Consider the following 22,737-nt stretch of genomic DNA (forward strand, 5'->3'; position numbering starts at 1 on the left):
TGTCTGAAATGAGCTGTTTAACTCCTCCTCTTTAAACCACCTTTATTTTGATTGGGTCTTCTTCATGGACAGAAGGTTTGATCATTAGGTGGGAGGGGCTACTGCGTCCACTGCCATATTAGGAATATCAGTAATGTGTCAAAACTGAAATAAAACGATTCATGTCCTAATGCATGCTGATTGGTAAGAAACAGATTTAGAACATCATCCCTTGATAGAAATGTTCATATAAAAGCTAATTTGCTCGTTTGTTTTCGGGAAACCTCAATCACTAAAACTGCTTGACCTTAACTTACTTGATAACGTTAAGTGCTCTCAGATCCTGGATCAGCTTTTATTTTTGTGCCCACATAGTTTTTTCAAATTAGCAGACTCCGTTTCTTAGGTAGAGGTAGCTAACGTTAGCTAATGTTAGCTCATGTCTCCCAGGTGCTTTGCTCCTCTACAGAATTCCATGGCTAACATTAGCTAACGTTAGCTGACATGAGCTAACGTTAGCTAATGTTAGCTCATGTCAGCTAACGTTAGCTAATGTTAGCTCATGTCAGCTAACGTTAGCTAATGTTAGCCATGGAGTTCTGTAGAGGAGCAAAGCACCTGGGAGACAGCACAAACTAGGAGGGAAGGAAGGAACAGTGGGGGGCGGTAAGGAATTTTAGAATAAAGTAGAAATGATGGAAGAAAGCAAGGAGGAAATGAGGAAGGAAGTAACGGTGCAAGGAAGAAAGAAAATAAGAAAGAAGTGAAGAAAGTAAAGGTGGAAAGAAAAGAAAGCAAGGAAAGAAGGGAGGAAGGAATAGAGGAAGGAAGGATGTTTGTGAAGGGAAGAAGGAAAGAGGAAATAAAGGAAAGGAGGAAGGAGCAGTTAGAAAGGAAGAAAGTGAGGAAGGATGGAAGGTAAAAAGAAGAAAAGAGGAGTGGGTAGGAAGAAAGAAAAGATGGTAGGAAGAAAGGAAGGGTGGAAGGACAGGAGAATGAAAGTTGGAAAGGAAAGAAGGAATAAAGAAAAGCATGAAGGAAGTAAAAAGAAAGACTGTAAAGGAAAGATGGAAAGGAAGCTAAAAGGGATCAAAAATAAATCGTAGGTTTTTCAGGATTTGGATTTTTCCTGTGTGCAGCAAAGGAAAGTCATTTTGTCCTCCATCTTTCTTCCTGTCCTTTCCTTCTTTGTTCTTCAGGCTCCTCCCTCCATTTCTCCAATTCCGCCCCCTTCCCCAATGCACCGCCGGTCTCCGGTACCCCTGAGTCCAGCTCCGGAAGACGGAGAGGAAACGGTGGCAGAGACAGCCGACAGCTCGGTCATCATCAGGATGACGCCGCGGCACAAAGGGGAGGAGCTTCTCACCGTGGAGATGAAGGCAGGAGAGAGAGGGGGGGAGGAGGAGAAGGAGGAGACGAAGGAGAAGGAAAAGGAGCCATCAAAGGAGTGAGCTGACAGGAAGCTGCTGCCCTCCACCTGCTCCAAGGAGGAAACCGGACACTCTCAGGTGTAGGACATGCTTCTTCTTCTGTCGTGGATTTTATTGTCACAGAAAAACACATTTTCATCTAAACTGTCACATGACAGGAAGGAAGGAGAAGAATGATGTAAATGAAAGGAAGCAGGAAATAAAGCAAGGACGGAAAGAATACTTCCTTCTTTTCTTCCTTCCTCCCACCTTAATTCAGGTTTTTTTCAGGTCTCAGAGTTTCAGAGAACTTTGATCTCACGGAGGTTACTGTCTGGCTGCAGTACCGTCTTTGGCCACACGAACTGACTTACATGTACCAGCCATTAGAACCCAGAGGGGCGCTGTTTCACCACGCAAACAAGGTTGAGGAGTGTGTCTGTAACAGAAATGATTAAATAAACTCATTTTCCCAGAATCCCCGGTTTCTGTCCTGCAGCTTCTTAACCACTGACTTTCTGGGGCCCTCCCTCAGCTGATTTTAGAGGCATGTGTTGGGAACTACAGGAAGCAGCCGGAAGAAGAAGAAGAAAGGCGTGAGCTGCGTCTTCTTCATGTAAAAACAGACTGAACATGTATTTGTGGCGTGTGAGAGATCTGACAGCCGCTGATTGATTTTCCACCGAGAGCTGCTCGATAACGCTGTCTGACATCAGCTGAGCTCTGAGGACATCCAATGATTTTAGCCGGCAACTTCCAGGTCATTCAGGGTCACCAGGATGACGGTTCAGGGTCAGCGGGTCAGTTTGGACCTCTGAGTCATGAGGTCTTCATCAGCACACACAAAAGTGCAGCATGTATTTTAATGTCTGAACATGTTGCTTTTCCTATAACCCAGTAAAAATATCATAGTTAGAACAAATGGTTCACTGTTTGAAGTCTGGAAGCTTGTTTCTATCAAAGAAAAAAAGATTTTCTGCCATTTATGAACCAAAATTTGCCCAAAAAGTTGCCCAAAAAGATGAAATTTGGGGATACTGAACCTGAAATTTAGAATTTATGATGTCAAAAATGTACTGAAACAAGCTTCTGTTCATAACAAAAACCGCACATAAAAAATCTAAAATAAGCAATTAAAAAATGAAATCATGAGGCAAGCTTTAATACAATAAAGCCTACAGTCATTTTAGCTGTAGCTGCTGGAGGGCGCTGCTGAGCTTTCTGATACAGTAAAGAGCCTGGGTGTAGAAGCTCCTGCCCACAGAGCTGCTGCAGCGTTTATACAGGACAGGAAAAGCTTCAGGAAGCGCAGGAAACTGTGTCGGCCGAGCCGAGAAAAAGGCGGGAAAACAGAAACAATGCAGCACAGGAAGCTTCGTGATTACTGCTGATTGTCGAGAGTAGAAGAAGAAATGTGACACTGCTGCTTTGGCTCAGAATTCAGGCTTTATTGTATTTGTACTGAAGCAACGACGTCACTGTAAGAATTAAAAACCAGTTTGTAAATAAAATGATTATAACGAGTGTCTGTGTTTCAGCTAAGATTGCTGCACATTTCATTTCTTCATATTTTGTAGGGAAACATGCAAACACACATGGAAATAAAGGCAAAATCAGAGTTTGCGCGACTCCGGTGAACTTAAAGCGAATATTTGGTGTAGCACCTTTATTCTCAGGGCTTCTTGGATGTTCAAAGCTCTTCTTTGGGTGTTTCTGCCTTTCCTTCTGTTCTCTGTCAGGATGATCCCACACTGCTTCAGTAACGCTGAGGTCCGACTCTGGGGAGGCCGACCCATGACCGATAGACCAGGTGTGCTTTTACGGCATTGTTATGCTGAAAATGAAGCTGCTGCCAATATGCACATAGTAATAAAACCAGACATAGTAATAAAATAAAATAAAAAGAATTAGTTACCCACAGAGTTAAAAGCCAGGGAATAAAAATAGGTTTTTAACAAAGACTTAAAAACTGGCACTGATGTAGCCTGTCTAATATGGAGAGGAAGGTTATTCCAAAGCATCGGCGCTGCAACAGGGAACGCTCGGTCTCCTCTAAGTTTCAGCCGTCACTTTGGGACCAAAAGCAGCAACTGCTCAGATGAACGAAGGGAACGAGTGGGGACGTGGGGCTTCAACAAGTCAGACAAATAAACAGGTGCCAGACCATTTAGAGATTTAAAAACCAATAAAAGGACTTTAAAACGGGTCCTGAATTCAATTGGAAGCCAGTGTAAAGAGGCCAAAATCGGAGTGATGTGATCAAATTTCCTTCTGCCAGTTAAAAATCGTGCCGCAGCATTTTGCACTAATTGCAAGCGTGACAAAGTGCCCTGTCCAACCATTAAAAGAGAATTACAATAATCTAAACGTGAGGTAATAAAGGCATGAATAACACTTTCCAAGTCACGCTTGGAAAGAAAGGGCTTAACCTTCAATAAACGTCTGAGGTGATAAAATGCTGATTTTACCACCCCGTTTACATGGTCATCAAAGGTAAGTGCAGAATCAATTTTAACTCCGAGATTTGTGATCAAACTCTTTAGTTGGGAAGTCAAAGCTGCAATATCAACATCCGGAGTATGAGAAGAACGATTTGGGCCAAATAAAATCGCTTCTGTCTTCCGATCATTAAAATTTAAAAAGTTTTTTGCCATCCATGCTTTGACATCAGTAAGGCAGTCAAGCAGAGGTCGAGTTTGGAGACTATCAGAATGACTAAAAGGTAAGTAGAGCTGGCAGTCATCTGCGTATAGATGGAATGGCACTTTATGTTTCCGGAAAATCGCACCAAGAGGCAAAAGGTACAATGAAAACAATAACGGCCCAAGAATAGATCCCTGTGGCACACCCCAAAGCAGGGGGGCCACAGAGGATGAAGCCGACCCCAACTTAACACAAAAGGTCCTATTTGAGAGATAGGACTTTAACCACAAAAGTGCCGAACCAGAAATTCCCACACAGTGCTGTAAGCGGGAGATCAGCAAATCGTGATCCACAGCGTCAAATGCAGCGGTCATGTCCAACAAGACCAGCACTGCATATTAACCACGATCTGTCGCTATCAGGATGTCATTCATAACTTTTACGAGGGCGGTCTCCGTACTGTGGAATGGCTTAAAGCCGGACTGAAAGATTTCTGACAATTTAGAGTCATTCAAGTAGTCCATCAACTGAGTATAAACAATCCTTTCCAGAATCTTACTAAGAAAGAGAAGCTTAGAGATGGGTCTAAAATTTGATATGACTGAACTGTCTAAGCCCCTATGGGCTCAAAATGTGGTCATAAATATTTTGTACTTGTAAATCAGGATTTGTATGTGTAAAAAGAATTTGTGTGTGGACTTGGCCAAAAAAAAAAACCCCTGCAAGTTACAAGTACGAATTTTGACCCTATTTTTCTTCCTTTAAGCTGATTGGTCAATGTCATGTCAATCACAAATGTAACAATCCAATCAGAGAACAGATGGGTTCGGCTGTCGGAGGGGCGCTTTTTTGAACTGCAGGTCCTTGAAGGGAAATACAGTTTGAAGCTGGAGGATCTCTATATAAATATCCGATAGCAGTTAGGTCGCCTAACTTTCAGCAGCTGTTGAAAGGATAAAGTTGTGGTATATCAGTGGTTAGAAATACCATTATTACTTTAGGATTAGTTTAACACAAAGTCAGGGCAGACCCGGGACCATGGCTGTGAGTCACAGTGCGCAGCATAAAGGTCCTTTCACATCAGACGCAGGATGTGCTGCTAATGCTAACTGCTAACTAAAAGCAAAGGATCCAGAATTTGTTGCGCTGGCTGCTGAGCTCTGTGGGTTTTTGCAGCAGCTCTACCTGTACTAGATGCACCTGCTCCTTGTTTCTTCTATCTCTGACTTTATGTCCTCTACAAGAGTTTCTGTTTTTTTTGCTAGTTCTTCAAATGTTCAATAAAAACATCTATGCGACGAAAGCTTTGTAATGAAGATCAATCATTTCCAAAACACTGCCCACCCCCCGCGGTCCGCAGCGCTGTTGAAAAGGCTGTGGAAGTCCCTATATTAAACACGTAGACCTGTGACACAAAAATCACCAAACTCGGACGACCACAGACTGTTTTCCTTCGTGGTGATGAAGGAAAACGCTGGGTTGGCATGTAAAAGGGCATTTATTCCCTTCAAAGACCTGCAGTTCAAAAAAGGCCCCTCCAACAGCCAAACCCATCTGTTCTCTGATTGGATTGTTACATTTGTGATTGACATGACATTGACCAATCAGATGAAAGGAAGAAAAATAGGGTCACAATTCGTACTTGTAACTTGCAGGGTTTTTTTGGCCAAGTCCACACACAAATCTTTTTACACATACAAAACTGATTTACAAGTACAAAATATTTATGACCACAGTTTGAGCCCATAAAGCCCGGTTTCTTAAGTAAAGGATGTATGACTGCATGCTTAAATTCCCTAGGTACCTGACCAGACAAAAGACTAGTATTAATAATGTTCAGAATGTGTGGTCCGATGATAGGAAATACCTTTTTAAGAAAACGGGGAGGAACAACGTCCTTTGGAGAGCCACACGGTTTAGCATTCAACACAAGTTTCTCTAAATCAGATAAAACAATTGGTAGAAAAGCAGAGAACAGACTTGAGCAAGAACCATGCATGGCTGGGTCAGCAATAGGTAGAGTCGGGGGTCTCAAACTAGCAACCTTGTCCACAAAATAATTAAGAAACTTATTAGCCGTCAGTGATGTGTTTCTGTGACAGGCGGCTCGTAACAAAGAGCCTGAAACTCAAACAGGTTCTTTGCTAGCTTGTCTGTTACGTGTCGACACACCGATTCATCCCTTCAGTTAGGAGCCTTTTTATGCTTGAAGGATTCATAGATTGGGATTAAGAGGTTTAAGCAAACAAAAGCATTCCTCTGAAAATGGTCATTACAAAGACTGGAAATGAACCTCGTGACACCAAGTCTGACTGCTTAATATCAGCATGGACTTTGCTTCCAAGTGTCGGTCCTTTAAAGCTCGCACTCTGTCACTCAACCATCCGGATGTGTTCCATCACGTCCATGACCACAGGTGTAGAAATGCAGATAGCTTCTACAAAGCTGAAGGCACTGAGACCAAAGTCATCAGGTAAGTGTTCACTGAGCTGAGCTGAGGCTCCTTGTCTCATAGACGTCCTCCTCTCACTCCTGACCAGCCACAGCAGATGATTACCAGGTTTCTTCCTGCTAAAGGGGAGTTGTTGTTTCCCACTGTGGCCATGTGCTTGCTCATAGAGGGGTTGTGTGATTGTTGAGGTTTTCTCTGTGTTATTGTAGCCCCCTGCTGGCTGTTGCAAACAATGCAGGTCGTCACTCAGAGGCTGTGTGTCTCTTATAAACACTGTATGGATGCAAACTGCTGTTTTAGAAAACAGGAAGGTATTTGGGGGGTTTCGGTTTGTGATCTCGAGTCGATTAACGATCTCTGCGTTTCCTTGTTTTCAGCACTGATGGAAAAACTATGAAACCCTTCAGCTGCTGTCTTTAACTGCTTCACTGTTTGAGGCCTTGATGTGTTTCACGTGTTTGTGTGAGCGTAGGAGGTGCTGCCTTCAGGGTCCATGGGTAAACATAAACTCTCTTAACTGAAACTAAACTAAAGACTAAAACTAGATGTGAAAAAAATACTTTCTTAGTAGAAATAGAATATAAACTATACTTGCAAAGTAAAATGGGCGATCGTGGCTCAAGAGTTGGGAGTTCGCCTTGTAATTGGAAGGTTGCCGGTTCGAGCCCCGGCTTGAACAGTCTTCTCACCCGTTGCCTACTGGTGGTGGTCAGAGGGCCCGGTGGCGCCAGTATCCGGCAGCCTCACCTCTGTCAGTGCGCCCCAGGGTGGCTGTGGGTATAATGTAGCTGCCATCACCAGTGTGTGAATGGGTGGATGTGTAAAGCGCTTTGGGGTCCTCAGTGACTAGTAAAGCGCTATACAAATACAGGCCATTTACCAAAATCGAACATGTCAGTTTTAGTTTCTGTTAGTTTGATCAAACGTGAAGAAGCTGAAACTCAAAAATGAAACTGAAACAAACAAACCTGCACGTCCTCAAACCAAAGTGAACAAATGAACAATACAAACATAAAAAGCTTCCTTTAAACGTGGGTGTTGTCTGCAGGTCTTTGGCTTCTTTAGACAGAAAACTCTGAGTTAGTTCAAAGGTTTAATTGTGCTTTGATTAAAATAAGACGATTTTAGATTCCAGACTTCTTGCTGGATCGCTGCAACTATTTCTAAGTGATTTTTGAAGCTTCCTGATGGATATTAGTGAGGAGACGAGGACAGGAAGTGGAAATGACTCTCAGCCCAAACACATGCGCGTCACATGTTCAGCTCTGACTGAGTAATGGTTTCATAACCTCGGAGAATATGGGATTTTTCTCACAGCAGAGACCTGCGGGTCATCCTCGCACGTCCTGATTGGCTGCAGTGTTTGAGACTCGGCCCTATAACAGTCCCACAGGCCTCCAGCCTCCACGTCGCCGTCTTTTTCCACGAAGCCTGAGGTGGAAAATCACCAAAAAGTCTGAAGCCACACAGACGTCTGTGGGATATGATGAAACTTCCACCACCAGTAAAATGAAATGCAGCAGCAGCAGAACAGACTGGGAGGCTCCCAGTTACTGGATGAAACTGGTGGGAGGTGCATTGGAGAGCATTTTCATGTGTTCATCAGTTTCCCTGTGAATCTTGAAACCTGCAGCTCAGCAACAGATGTGCCTGCTGACAGATGCTGAAAGATTTTTACACAAAGCAGCGACTGAAATAGCCGCTGACAACATTTTAAAGGTTAGTCTGATAAAAATATATTCAGGAGGAGGCGTCACGCTGCTGTTTGCATCCCTGTGCCTGTTTGGGCTGTTAGATAAACTGCTGCTGGATCCAGAGAACACGTGGGTCAGTTTGCTGCTCGCTCTGCCTCGTGGATAACTGTGCGCTCACCTAATGACAGGTTTCTGCTGTGGTGACAGTCTGAGGACCAGCTGCTTGTTTCACACACACGATGAAGCTCTGCGTGACCTCAGGTCCTTTCTGTTTACTTGCATGAACTGGAAGCATGCACCTGAAGAATGAATGTTCTCCTGTTCTCCTTCATATTGATTTGAGGATTTCTGCATGAGGGTAAACCTGGCCTCCAAATGGCAGCTCTGAGCCAGAGGAGCAGCACTATGCGGCGCACCGTTGCCGGGCAGGTTCCTGCATCTTTTTTAAAATGGGTAACATAGTGCAACAACAATCACCTCAAGGTGCTTTATATTGTAAGGTTAAGATGCTAATAATACAGAGAAGACCTCCAAACTCAAACATCCTCTTGTGAGCAAGCAGGAAAAGCCCGATTTAAACGAGAATCCTAAATCTTTAAATCTGTTTCCTTCACCAAGATGAAGGATGAAGATCTCTGTGTCACTTTTTTTCAAGTGAAGAAGTTAGAAACACTTTCTAAATTTGACTTGTTTGCATTTAGAATTATATATTAAATTCTATTTATCCTCAGCAGCAGTTTGACTCCTGGTCTTCCCTTCCTGGGGCGTCCTCGTGTGAACCAGTTTCCTCGTAGTGCTTGATGGTTTTTGGGGACACATTCAAAGTTTTCTGGACTGACTGACCTTCAGTCAATAAAGTAACGATGGGCTGTCGTTTCTCTTTACTTAGCTGATTGGTTCTTGCCATTTCATTTCATTTCATTTATTTATTTATTTCACACTTGGTACAAAAAATCAAACAAACCAACCACACTTTCTATCAAAAAGCACTACATCCATGTGTGAAAAGGAGCAGGAAGAAGAAAATATTCTTATTAAACCCCGCCCCCTATCTACAATCCAATTTATATTACAAGTGGGCACCAAAAATCAGGGAACAAACTAACATTAACATTTATCTCCGGTCCTAACCCAAACCAAACAACACATTTACAATCAGAATAACCGCTCCACATAGTAACAAGGAGAAAAATTAAAATTAAAATAAATTAAACAAAAATTCGAATGGATCCTTTTTCAATGAACTCCAATTTCATTCACATTCTTCATATTGAGTTATCGTTTTAAGCATGTAACACTTTTTAAAACAATGTAAATTTATACAATTCTTTAAATTATAATGAAGTGAGTTCCACAGTCGTTATAATATGAATTGTAACAGTTGTCAAGTAGGGCTGATGGTCACAACTGATGGTCTCAACCAGATTAAGAAACTCCACAAATGAACCCTGACAGGCTCACCTGTGAAGTGAAACCATTCAGGTGACGACATCATGAAGCTCACTGAGAGAAGGTGGCGAGGTTTGCAGCGCTGCCATCAAAGCAAAGGGCGGCTGCTTACAGGAAACATATTTAGAGTTAGTTTTCAGTTTGTTTACATTTTAGAGAGAAGTAAAAATAAAGAAAAACCATTCAATGAGAAGCTGTGTCCAAACATTGTGCTGGTGTGTACATTCACAGTGATGCATTCAGGAGGGTGGCACTGAGGTCCAAAGATTAAGTCACACCCCCACACCTGTGTGGAAACACCTGTTATTTCTTCCTTTCTTCAAGCTTCCCTTAATGTGCCGCTCACCTGCATCTGCAAATAATGCATAAATAGATGCATTTATATAAAGTCTGAAGTCTTATTGTTGTGGTTTTATCTCACAATCAAGTCTGAAGAAGTGAAAACACGTTTCACGCTCTTTTTGCAGGTTTTATGTAAAAATATGTCACATTTGCCCAAAAACACCAAGATGAGAGCTTCATGTAAACAGTTTCAGCTGCAGCGGGTCAACGTGACACACTTTGTACTGTCTGTAAAGATATCAGTCATATTACTGACATGTTGTCACCTGTTTGACTCTTTGCAGTGATACACACTGACACATGTGCAGGTCATGATGTTTTAGAAAACCTCTCAGCTGTGTCAATCATCACCCTCACAGTGAACTCACTGAACCTCAGCTGAGAGGCAAAAAAAGAATAATCATGAAATAAAGAAAAATCTCAATTTTAAAGAGCTCATCTGAGCTGAGGACGTATGTGTGCCAGAGCCTGATGTTTTTCACTGACAGTCTCAGTCAGACCCGCCCTCCGGCTATAAAAGTGCCATTTTTTTCCACTCCGCCCATGCGCGCTCAAACACACACGCAACCACAGAGTTACCGCATATCCCACAGTCCGTGAAGGCAGCAGCGTCAAGCAGGCAGTCCGGAGTTTCCAGCGGCGCAGGGCAGGAGGCGCACACGGATTCGGGGCCTCGGAGATCCGCAGGTTTCACTTTGAATCCGCGTCTGGTTGCTGGAGAGTCTGCCCGAGTCTGCGGAGGACTTCACTGCGAGGAAGGAGCGGGAGAAGAGGAGGACGAGGAGAAGGAGGGAGAGGAGGCGCTGCTCGGGACCGGGAGGTAAGGAGAAGTCTGCTTCCTCTAAACTTTTCCTTCCGTCGGGCTGTCAGCTGTTCAGAGTCTGGGTTCTGGGTGCTGTCCTTCACATGACCCGGGTCTGGCCCGGCTCGGCCCGCCTCCCCGCGGCTCTCTGCCTCTTTTCATCCGGCCGTCCAGCAGCTTCCACCGCTTCAAAGCTCTTTTCTTTCTCAGCGGTTTTTACGCGGACAAAAGCCCCGCGGCCTCACCTGGCCAGCTCTCCACGTGTTAGTTTCCATGGTGATGATGACGACAGGCCCGCCGGCTGTCAATACCGCTCCATCAGTTCGTGCCCTGATCGATGGCAGGGGTTCAGTTTGACACAGAGGTCCGAAACCTGCGTTTACGCAACCCCGCTGATCATTTACTGAAAGTCCTCAGCGCTCAGCTTCACCATCAGCAGATCAAAGTTTCTCTCAGCAGCAGCTTCTCTACCTCACAGCAGCAGAAAGCAGCAGATCTCTGCTTTACTGCTGGGAAACAAGTTTTCAGCTCGTCGGAGTTTCAGTAAAAAGTCAGAAAAGTGAAAGATTTGCACGCACGTGTTCTTGGACACTTTGTCCACGTCACAGAAAACTTTTGCTTCGCGTCCGGTTTGTTTTTAGAGTTTATTCTCAGAGTGGCAGCAGATGCATGCTCGTGGAAACGACACAGACGGTGTCCGCCTCATCGATTAATCGATTAATCGATTAATCGTCTGCCCTGCTGTTAGCTTTGATCAGCAGATCGCAGGTTCAGTCTGTGAGTGTACAAACGCTGAAGAGGGAGAGATGCAGGAGAACAAATATCTGCATTTTCTCCTTCAAAGATCTTAAACCTATTTTCAGACTTGATCTAAACGATAATTGGAGCAGAAAAATAAAATATATTGTTGCTGTGGTTTGGTGTCGTTGAGCAGCAGCTGTGCAGAGCGCAGGAGGAACAGCCTGAAAGTTGCATTTAAACAGCAGCAGGAGAAACAGTCACATTTAAGCCAGTTTATAGACAGAGGGGATAAATTTGCCTTCTTTTATCTGATATCCATCAATAACTGGAGCAAGAACGAGCAAAATGGTCATAAGTCAGAACAACATCCGTCTTTAAAACATTTTTAAATATAGTGACGCGTTTAAAGAACTTCTGAGGAGAACAGGAGACCTACAACCTCACGTTTAGGACCATCAGCTCAGCCTGGGGTGGGATGGTGATCTATGAGTCTTCTGACTTCTGTTAAAAATGATCGATTATTTGCTGAGGACGCATCAATGAAAAATGTTCTGGATCTTCATCATTGATGTTCACAGGTGTCACGTTTTCACATCTGAGCACCTGTAAACGCCGAGTCAGCTGACTGTTACCACTCTGTGGTCGTTGCTGTTGTTGCTTTGGTTGCCGTGGTTGCAGGAGTTGCTGCAGCGTGTTGGTCTCGCTTCCTGGTCTTTTTTTTCTTTCAGCTGAATAAACTGTTTAAACCTGAAGTCAAACATTCGTCTTCGTGGCGCTTTGAATCGGGCCGAGAGCTCGGCTCAGGAAAGATGTTGGAAACTTTTCAGCTGAGAGGAAGAAAAAAGGAAAGTGTGTGTGTGTGTGTGTGTGTGTGTGTGTGTGTGTGTGTGTGTGTGTGTGTGTGTGTGTGTGTGTGTGTGTGTGTGTGTGTGTGTGTGTAAGAGCGACTGAGCGAGCAGATGGCGAGCATGTGAGGCCTGAAGCGAGCTGCACGAGAAGCTGCTGAAGTTTTCCCTCTGGAGTCAGACGCTTCCTGTTCCTGCAGCAGTGATGGAGGAGGTTGGCCTGCAGGGTGTGTCTGCACACGCTGACCACCGCAGCACAAAACCTTCTATAAATACAGTCTCCTCTCCGAAGAAGCCTCGTCACGCTTCACTGACGTGGACGGACTCCTGCTTTAACCCTTAAACTTCCAGGTTTCCAGAGTTCGGAGCTTCTTTCTCTCTCTGGAGCTTTCCGGTTTCTCCTGTGATAACTGAGAAAATGTCCTTTAACATGAGAGCAGGAGAAGCAGGAAACCCACACAGTGTCACCACAGCAGCCCGACTATGACCGGTGTCGTTTCATTTCACCAACAGCTCCAAATATTTCCCATAAAAGCAGGAAAAGGAACAAAAATGAAACTGTTTTGTTGTCGGGCGTCTTTCAGAAAACTGTTTTTCTGTTCTTAGTGTTCAAATCCCCGTCACGCCTGACGTGTTTTTAGTCTGCGGCGTACACGCAGCACCGCTTTTATCCAGCCGGCTACGACCGAAGCGTGGCCTACAAAAGGTAGATTGTGAAAGCTTCGCCAGGTGTGCTGCGTCACTGCGCTGCCACAATTCAGACAACAGTGACCACGAAGCTTTGTTGGGTTTTGTAGCTTCCAGGTAACAGGGAGTTACACCTTGTTTACTGCACCGTTCCCAGGACGGCCTCTGCAGGCTCACGTGTGTTTACGCCGACTTCCTGCATCAGCCTGACTTCCACGTTTCAGAGCAACCGTCTCTGCGTGGATCCTTTAACGGCTTTAATGTCTTTCATATTTCAGGCTGCTTACAGGACGAAACGATTGGGCGTGCATCAGAAGTTGGTGACTGTGAGCTCTGCCCGTCAAAACACCTGGAAACTATTCTAATGGTCATCAAAGCACAACTTTATTGATATACACAGAGGTGTCAAAACTCGTCATTGAGGAGGAGGAGGTCAGACGTAGCGGGATAAAGGCGGGAGCTGCAGATGTATCAGTGAACATGTCGGCAGGTCAGCAGTGATTTTACACTTCAGACTCTGAACTCAGCAAACAGCCGGTTAACCTTTAATGAGCCGAGCGGCCGAAGCTGGTTCCTGTAAAGCTGAACAGCTGGAGTCAGAGCTAGCGTGATGCTCAGTTAAACCGGATACCAGCGAACGCCTCGTCTCAGCAGCTGTTAGCACATCTGCTTTATCAGGAAGACGACTTAAATGAAAGCTCACGTTTGTTCCCGTTTGGTCTCTTTCGATTGGTTTCTGCCGTCACGGCTTCGGTTTGATTCTAAATCTGATTTCTGACACCAGAGATCACAGAGGAGTCGTGAAGGCAGCACAAGCTTTTCTGTTATGTGAGGACGTTTAGTTTACTGCCGTTTGACTTGTTCATGGACTCGATTTACTCGTCAGACGTGACGCTGCTGCGAGACGCCCGCGGGCCTGCAGGGAGGGTGTGGTGCTCTTCAAGTATGATGATGACGATGATGATGATGATAGTTATTATGTCATCTTGACTTCACACTGAGAGACTGAACCCAGCAAGAGGGGGAGTGTGTGCACTCACACACACCCCCTCTTGTTTGTGTGTCTTAGTGGGGACTTGAATAAATTTGAGACATTTTGAGGACTTTTTGTTGAACAAGACGGAGCCCAGATTCAAAAATTTAGTAGTAGTTGTTTTTTTTGTGTGTTTGTTTTCTTGTCACTTCTAACTTTATGTGACTCCATCACTCTGATGTATGCATTGGGCTGTCTTGCTCTGCGATATGACCAAAATCTCATATCCCGATATAAACACTTCTTATCCCGATAACGATATATATCGCACAAATTTTACATTTTCGGTAAATTCCGTGGATCTCGGGCAACTCAAGTGTTTTCAGCTGTGCGTCATGTACCTGGAGTCGAGTGTTTTGTCTGATGCCACACGCCGTGCGTCGGGGAAACGCCCGTTTTAACGTTTGAGTCTAAGGTTTATTTGGAGCACCTGACGGCTCTTTTTTGCTTCTCATCCGTAAACTCTCTACAAACTCTGTCACGTGATTCTTGCGTCGGGGTTTGTCGTGTTTGAGTCTGTGGTGGGGGCTGGTTTGCGGCGTAATTTACAGAGTACAGTTTTCTGGTCCGTGTCAGACGTTTCATAATCCAACCATGTCCGTGCTACAGAGGCAGCCCCTCGTTTGGGATTGGTCCTTCTGTTTGGAGCTACCTGGTTCTGCCTCGTCTTCACTGGCTATGCTGGGATTCTCTGTGCGTGCATCCACGTGGTGACTGTAAGCGCCATTTATAGTTACGTCATGTTTGTATTTGAGGTCATTTGTTTGATGCATATTCTGAAATTTGATGATTGAGAATAATGTATTTTTCCGTCATTTCAGTTTATTTTGAAAAGTCTTCCTTCTCTCACCCCAATTGGTCACAGCAGACGGCCCCGCCCCTCCCTGAGCCTGGTTCTGCTGGAGGTTTCTTCCTGTTAAAAGGGAGTTTTTCCTTCCCACTGTCACCAAAGTGCTGCTCATAGGGGGTCATATGATTGTTGGGCTTTCTCTGTATGTATTATTGTAGGGTCGACCGTAGGGCTGTGTGATATGACCAAAACCTCATATCCCGATATAAGACATATATCGTCTGATAACGATATAAATCACAAAAATGTAACACTTTCTGTAAATTCTGTGACTCTCGGGCAGCTCGACTTGCATGAAGTGTTTCCAGCTGGGCGTCATGTAGCTGGAGTCGAGTGTTTTAACCGATGCATTAAAATATACATTTTTAGACATATGTTGTAAAGGCCGCCGTTTTCTTTGAGTATTTATTACACGGTGTGCTGCGGGGAAAAGCCTGTTCTAACGTTTGAGTCTAAGGTTTATTTTTTAGCACCTGGCGGCTCTTTTTTACTTCTCATCCGTAAATAATCTGCATCTTTCACGTGATTCAGTTTATTTTGAAAAGTCTCAACAGGATCTTGAGCTTTATTGTGAAGGGTTTATATGGAAAATAAACAATCGGACTCCGGAGCCACACGATAGTTTTACTGTCATTGTTGCTAACGACAACGCGTAAAAACAGTTGCTTGTCCGTCTGTAATGTGGTTATTTAAATCTTAGAGCGAACTTTAAGAAACACAGCTGCTACAGTGACCATCAAAACCATGAAGCAATACTCCGTAAACAGTTTATTTTGTGACACCACGAAACAAACGGTAGCGTATAATATGAAACGATAGACGTTTTCATATCGTCATATCGAACAGCCCGATGTCCTGCCTGTGGATGCTCCAACATGCAGACTGGAGGGATCATCCACCAGCCTCCTGATTGGTCAATCATCTGTTGGACATCCTGAGCCAGAGCCACTGTGCACACTGTCAGATTCAGCAACTTGAGTTTTTCTACTACAAAGTTTAAACAGTTTATTTTGAAAAATGGAGAATCTGAAGGACATTTATATTTGTTCTTTCTTTCAGTCTTTGAGTTTCTATTTGTTTGTTCTTCACAGTTGAAAATGTTGCTAACGTCTCGCTCAGTAAATGAAGTCGTGGCTTCACTCTGCAGGACTTGTTTTTGGATGCCGGGTCCTCCTGAGGAGATCGGCCACGAGGCCTGAGAATTATGTCAGTGGCAGTCCTGACAAAGATGTGTATACAGATGTGACTGTGTTATGTAACGCGTGTGATTAAAACCAGACGGCCGTAGCCGGGCTGAGTCCAGCAGGCGGAGCAGCTGAGTCAGATCTCCCATGATGCCTCGGGGCATCTCTGCTGTACGTGTGATTGGGTCTGCGGACTTCATTTCCTGCTCAGTGGGATTCCAATAAAACAGAAAGCGAGTTCATGTCGGCCCTGCAGAGCTGCTGAACCCAGCACGGACTGACTGAAAACAATGACAGGACACACACACACACACACACACACACACACACACACACACACACACACACACACACACACACACACACACACACACACTAGTTTAACAGTGATATTTGATCCAGATGTTATTTTTTTATTTAAGAGTGACGATTTGTTTTGCTGCTGTTTGGACTTTAAAGCGCAGCAGGTGGTTTGTGGGAGATTTGAGTCGTTTTTGTTTTTTGACGGCAGCTTAAATCCTCCAGCTAAAAGTTTCAGGCCTGATGAGATGAAACTGAACCATCGCAGAGGCGATGCAGTAAGAAACGATCGCTTTAGATCAAAGACAGAGCTGGGCATCGTCTATAATCGATTGGATTTCTGACTGTAATTTGTGCCGTCGGGTGAACGATCCACGCTCTGCGTTTACGTCTTTCTGCTCTCATTTACTGTTTTAGCTGTTTTAGCTGTTGAAATAGTTCTGTGAGCTTAAACTGAGACTCTGGCAAAATTCATTTATATTTAGGAATCGATTCAGGATTTAATTTATCGATATCGCATTATTCAAGCTAAAATAGAGTTTAGTTAAAGCGGTCTCAGAGCCGTTTCTCTTATTTAGCATAAAAGGGATGACCAAATCAGAAACCCCTCTGTCGTGGGTCTGCATGCTCCTGCCGGTCTTTAATGACTTCTAGCCTGTTGTATTCGGCTTTATCTTCCTCTGATAATCAAAATAAAAATCAGGAACAGGGGCTGCGGTGAGAAAGGAGCCGACGCCACGTATCCTGGTCCTGTTCCCGGCCTGCCGTCATCCATCCTCAGAAATCAGAAAGCTCGCAGCTGAGTGTCAAACGCCTGACGAGTCTCACAGAGGCGAGAGCTGCCGGCTGTCGCTTCAGCCGTGATTCTGTTACGAACAGTCTGAACATCGTCTCGTCTCTCTGTGAGGACGTGGGCTGTTGGATTAATTGTTTCATATTAAATATTTCAGTGGTTCTGTGAGACGAGGGTCTGTGGTGAGCTTAACCTTTTTGTGCTGTTAGATTTTTGTCCTCTGGAGAAGAGAACCCCCGCTGTTTACATACCAGAATCAGTTCAAGCAGCACGAGTGTTTGTGCATGAACACAAACTCGTTTTAAGGATGTTGTGGGGACTCGGTGTCAAATAAAATGTGTTTGATCAGCCTGATGCGTCCGCGTCGTTCTGCAGCAGCGCTCAGTTCAAATACAGATTCTCAGCTGGAGGACGATCCTGGCGTTTAATCAGGAGCTTACCCAGAATGCACTTCATCAAGTTCATCAGAAAACAAATGAAACATGTGGGACACCAACACTTCACACTGATGATGAAGATGAGATTGTGACGAGAACAAACCAACGACAGTCTGAAAATGTTCAGAGTGTGAAGGTGAAGCTTTATTAAAATGTGCTGAAGTTACAGCAGAACAAAAATCCCCCCGAAGTCCTTTACTGTCATAAAAATCTGCTGCTCTGCGTCTCTGAGGGTTGAAGTGTTTGAAGCAGGAAACATGGAGTTTAGTCTGAGGTTTGGAGCTGAGGAGAAACTCCTCCTCCTCCTCCTCGTTGAGTTGTTTCCTTCTCTGTCAGCTCTTTCCTTCCCTCCTGTTTTCCTTTTTTTCAGCTGCTTGATGTCACGGCTCCGTTACTCAGACTCTGTGTGTTTCCACCCAGCTGATCTCTCTGTAATTTCCTCCTGAAATAGCTCAGAGCAGAAGAGGGCGTAAACCGCCAAGCCCAGCCGCCCCCCTCCCCCCTCTAAGTGCTGCTGCAGTGGTGAAAAGAGCAAAAAGGTGGGATGAAGACGGAGGGAGACAGGAAGTCAGGACTACATGAGTAGAAATCGGCCTAAAAGTGCAGCTCATGTGCCGGTTTCTCTGGTTTTCCTGAAACACATGAATAAATCATAAATGAGAGCTCCGGGTCTCCGTCCTGAACCGAGGCTCATCCCGGTAACTTCGGGGTTAACCCCTCTTACCGCTGCAGACCAACCTGTACGTTGTGTTTAAGGTCGCTTTGGTCCTGCTTTTGTTGCTTTAATAAGATTTAAAAAGGAGCAAAGCTGAGCGTCCTGCACACGTCTGAGGTTAATTTGAGACGATATGTAACTGCTCAGCATTCAGATCCTCCCACTGCTTAATGACAGAGCTGTGATGGCGGGACGGCTGTTATCTTCATAGTCAGATTTCTTTTTGTTTGCTTTCCATCTTTTCTTTAAATAAACTGTTTATATCGTCTTTTTCTTCCTCGCGCAGCTCTGTCCTCTCAGTCTGCAGCTGTGCAGGCTGTTTATTCTCCTCATAGTTTCTAATCCTGAGACTTCGTGTTTGTGGAAAGTCCGCCTCTCAGAGCTGAACTGATATTTCTGGGTCAGACTTCTCCGGCCGATAAGGAAAAATATCCTGGATGTGTTGAACTGGTGTCAGAATGAAGCCCATAAACCATTTATTAAAAAAAACTTTGCTGAAGGATTGATGTGATTGGTTCAGCTGTTTGTTAGGATGACTCTGAGATTTCTGGACAGATGTGCTTCAAAGTTGTCACACAAATGTCTTCCTTTAAATACGAACTGGGAGGTTTCATCTGATGTCTTCAAGAAAATATCAAACTAAACGTCCCAAAAAACAAAAACCGAACAAACTTTATTATTTTAAGCTGAATTTAGCAGGTTTCCAGTAACCTGCAGCAGGTCTGAGCCTCTTACAGTCACCGACACACCTGAGGCATGAACGCATGCCTGCACTGCCCCCCACAGGACAAACACAGGAACTACATGTGTGAATCCATCACTCTGACCTCGCCGTTATCTGTGAAACATTCCTGTGATTTACTTGATATAAACATTACGTCTGAGGTTGATGTGGAGGGAGGGTGTGAGAATGAAACACCGGATTATTTATCCATGTTCATCTAATCAGCTGATCATGTTGCAGCAGTTTGGCGTGTAAACATTTTCCATTTCCATCGTCTTATCGTGTGTGTGTGTGAGATAATAAAGGAGAGTCCGATCTGATAACTGACACTCCTCCCCGTGTTGGGGTCATTAACTCGCCACAGCCCGGTTTCTCTGGAAGACTTTATACCTGTGATTTGATCAGTTATTGTTTGATGGCGCGTTCAGGTCACCTCAACAACAGGAAGTGGTTTCAGAGGAGCGCTGGAGGCGCGAGGCCGGGATCTCGTTCTGTAGTTTTCTCCTGTTTCTGTGACACATCGTTTAAAACAGCTAAAGGAAAATCGGCTCATCTCTAACGCAGAGTCCCAGTTTGAGCACAATTAAATCAGTCAGCCTGGTTTAAAGCCAGAGAATAAAAACTGGCTTTCAAACAGGTGTTACAAGTGTCGGCTGATGGAGCGGCAGTTTGTTCTGATTTACTGCGGAGCTCAGTGATTTGTGGAAGGACGCGCCGAACAGCTCGGGTCAGGGAGCCAGCACGGACGACTGTGGTCACACTTGTGCCACTTTAAAGCAGCCGTAGTCGATCAAAGGCTGTAAAAGGCTGGCTGTCCTCCACAGCATGTCTTTGTCCTGTCTTCCTTCTCTCACCCCAACCAATCACAGCAGACGGCCCCGCCCCTCCCTGAGCCTGGTTCTGTTGGAGGTTTCTTCCTGTTAAAAGGGAGTTTTTCCTTCCCACTGTCGCCAAACTGCTTGTTCATAGGGGGTCATATGATTGAGTTTTTCTCTGTGTGTATTATTGTAGGGTCGACCGTAGGGCTGTGCGATATGACCAAAATCTCATATCCTGATATTAAGACATCTATCCAACGATAACGATATAAATCACAAAAATGTAACATTTTCTGTAAATTCTGTGAATCTCAGCTCGACTTGCATGAAGTGTTTCCAGCTGTGCGTCGTGTACCTGGAGTCGAGTGTTTTAACCGATGCATTAAAATATAAATTTTTAGACATAAGTTGTAACGGCGCCGTTTTCTTTGTGAGTATTTATTACACGGCGTGCTGCGGGGAAAAGCCTGTTCTAACGTTTATTTTTTAGCACCTGGCGTCTTTTTTACTTCTCATCCTAAATAATCTGCTCTTTCACGTGTTTATTTTGAAAAGTCTCAACAGGATCTTGAGCTTTATTGTGAAAGGTTTATGTGGAAAATAAACAAGCGGACGCGCGGTGGTTTTACCGTCGCTGTTGCTAACGACAACGCATAAAAACAGGCGCTTGTCCGTCCATAGTGTGGTTATATTAAATATAAGAGAAAGAGAGAACTTTATTAATATAACCACTACAGTGACATCAAAACCATGATAAAATATCGCCGTAAACAGTTTATTTTGTGACGCCACGAAACAAACGATAGCGTAAAATGAAACGATAGACGTTTTTATATCGTCATCCGATATATATCATTATATCGAACAGCCCTAGTCTGTACAATACAAAGCACCTTGAGGCGACTGTTGTTGTGATTTGGCGCTGTGTAAATAAAGTTTTGTAAGTCTGAGATTAAAAACTACAAACATAAAAAGAAAATCTGCTGATTTTCTAACTAACACTCGCCAGAATATTGTTTTGGAGCCGCTGTGAGTTTAAAATAAAACTACAGGTTACAAGAAAAAAGTTGTGAAAGTAACGAAGCCAATAAAAATGTGTTAAATCTGAGTAGGTTTCATGTCAGGATGGAATTTAAGAGTGCATGTTTTCCCAGGCTGCCTCATTAGCACAGAGCCCTGAAATCCAGGGTTTGAGTCGATCCTCTTTGTTTACCATCAGCTGTAGAATAAACTGCTGCGTGTCTGAGGAGCACGTTTGGACAGTTGGAAATGAAAACTAAAGTCCTCCTTGGCTCATTGAACTTCTGCAGGAGCTCTTACAACTCTCTGAGATCTCGATGACCCCTGGCTCTTCCTCGTGAGGTTTTTTAACGTGTGACCCTGAGTTTGGACCGCAGCCCCGCCCTCCCCTCGTTAGTGCCCTGAAAGGGGTCGGTGGACCGGAAACGTCCCCCTTTTGTTCTTGCAGGAACGTTTCCAGAAACGGTCCCGGCTCTGTTTACAGTGAGCTGCAGGATGGATCGCTGCTATATGCAGTGAGGTCTGCAACCAATCAGAGGCGAGCATCAGGATTGGCTGGCTGTGATTCAGACCGTCAGCTCCCACTGGGTCAAAGTCCCAGCATGCCCGGCTCTGTCACATGTCACGTATGGCACATATTTAGGAGAGGTGGTCCCCACGACATGAAAGAACGAGGTCACTCTGACCCTAAAACCCTTCGCTTTACCAAAATAAAAGCCTTTGTGCCTCATCTACTTTCCCAATCAGCAGCTCGTTGTTCCCACAATAAAAGCCTTTTATGATTTTCCAATCTGCACATTCAGAATGAGACTGAGTCAATCAGATTGTCCCTGTCACTAAAATAAAAGCCTGTTCTGATCTAAAATTATACTTGGACATTGGGCTTTTCAAAATCAAACTTTTCTGGACTATTCTACCAACTAGAACATCACTGCTGTCAAACTAAAAGTCTTCTGTCATCTAAAATTATAGTTGGGACAGCACTTTTCAAAATAAAATCAGCCTTTACTGATCTTTATGACCAGTGTGCTGCAGTTATGTTTACTGTACTCTACTTTATTTCTACTCTCTTTATTGAATAAAAGTGCTCCAGTAAAGTGAAGGTTACAGAGATGTGATCAGTTTAAGCAACGACTGCAAACGGATCAGTGATCAAAGAACTGGACGTAATCCCGACTCTTATTAAACGTGAAAACCGGCACGTAGCTTATCCTGAAGATATTAACATAAATCCATCGTTTAGTGTCGTGCTGTTACGTCACTGCCGATCCTCCGCAGTTTTATCCTGCAGCAATAACAACAGATGGTCCCGGGACAGCAGAGAGAGAGGCAGGAGAGGAGAGGAGGCCCCTCGAGCTCTTTCTCTGATCCACTCAGTCTGATGGAGGTGAAGACTTCAGTGCTAATCTGTTCCATTCACACAGCAAACAGTTTGCTGCACCTGCTGCTCCTCCACAAACTCTGAGGAGAAGTTCTTGGATTCGTGCTTTTCTTGCAGGTCTGCACAACAAACTTTGTTTTTCTTGCAGTGGAGCTCAAGGTCAGGATATCACTGCAGGGAAAACTTTGCATCTTGCTCTGCGTCCATGTTGCACTTCGAATCACTTTTCTCTTATCTGGGGATTTTTGTTTTTGGTGCACGGCTCTGCAGCCTCGCTTCAGAGCAGGAGGTGTTTGCACAGTCTTGAGTTTCACTGAGAAACTGAAGCTGGCGGCTGCAGGCTCCGGTTACCTGTCTTGATAACCGTTGGCGTGACAGCAGAGAGGAGGACGGGACAAGGTTCAGAAGCTTTTTATCGTCTGTGGATGTGCGATGTTGG

The 22,737-nt window shown here is 44.4% G+C and overlaps 1 protein-coding gene across 1 annotated transcript in view; it reads left to right on the forward strand.

The window, feature by feature from the left end:
• Nucleotides 1–2,912, forward strand: part of cngb1a (cyclic nucleotide gated channel subunit beta 1a) — a 36,013-nt gene extending 33,101 nt beyond the window's left edge. Inside the window, exon 40 of the mRNA XM_087838264.1 lies at nt 1,179–2,912. Within this exon, the coding sequence (XP_087694390.1) occupies nt 1,179–1,430 (252 nt within the window). The 3' untranslated portion in view covers nt 1,431–2,912. The remainder of the gene's footprint in view (nt 1–1,178) is intronic.
• Nucleotides 2,913–22,737: the final 19,825 nt, after the last annotated feature.

The sequence above is a fragment of the Neolamprologus brichardi genome, chromosome 1 (genome assembly GCF_056152115.1).
Source record: "Neolamprologus brichardi isolate AB-2024 chromosome 1, ASM5615211v1, whole genome shotgun sequence".
Lineage (NCBI taxonomy): Eukaryota > Metazoa > Chordata > Actinopteri > Cichliformes > Cichlidae > Neolamprologus > Neolamprologus brichardi.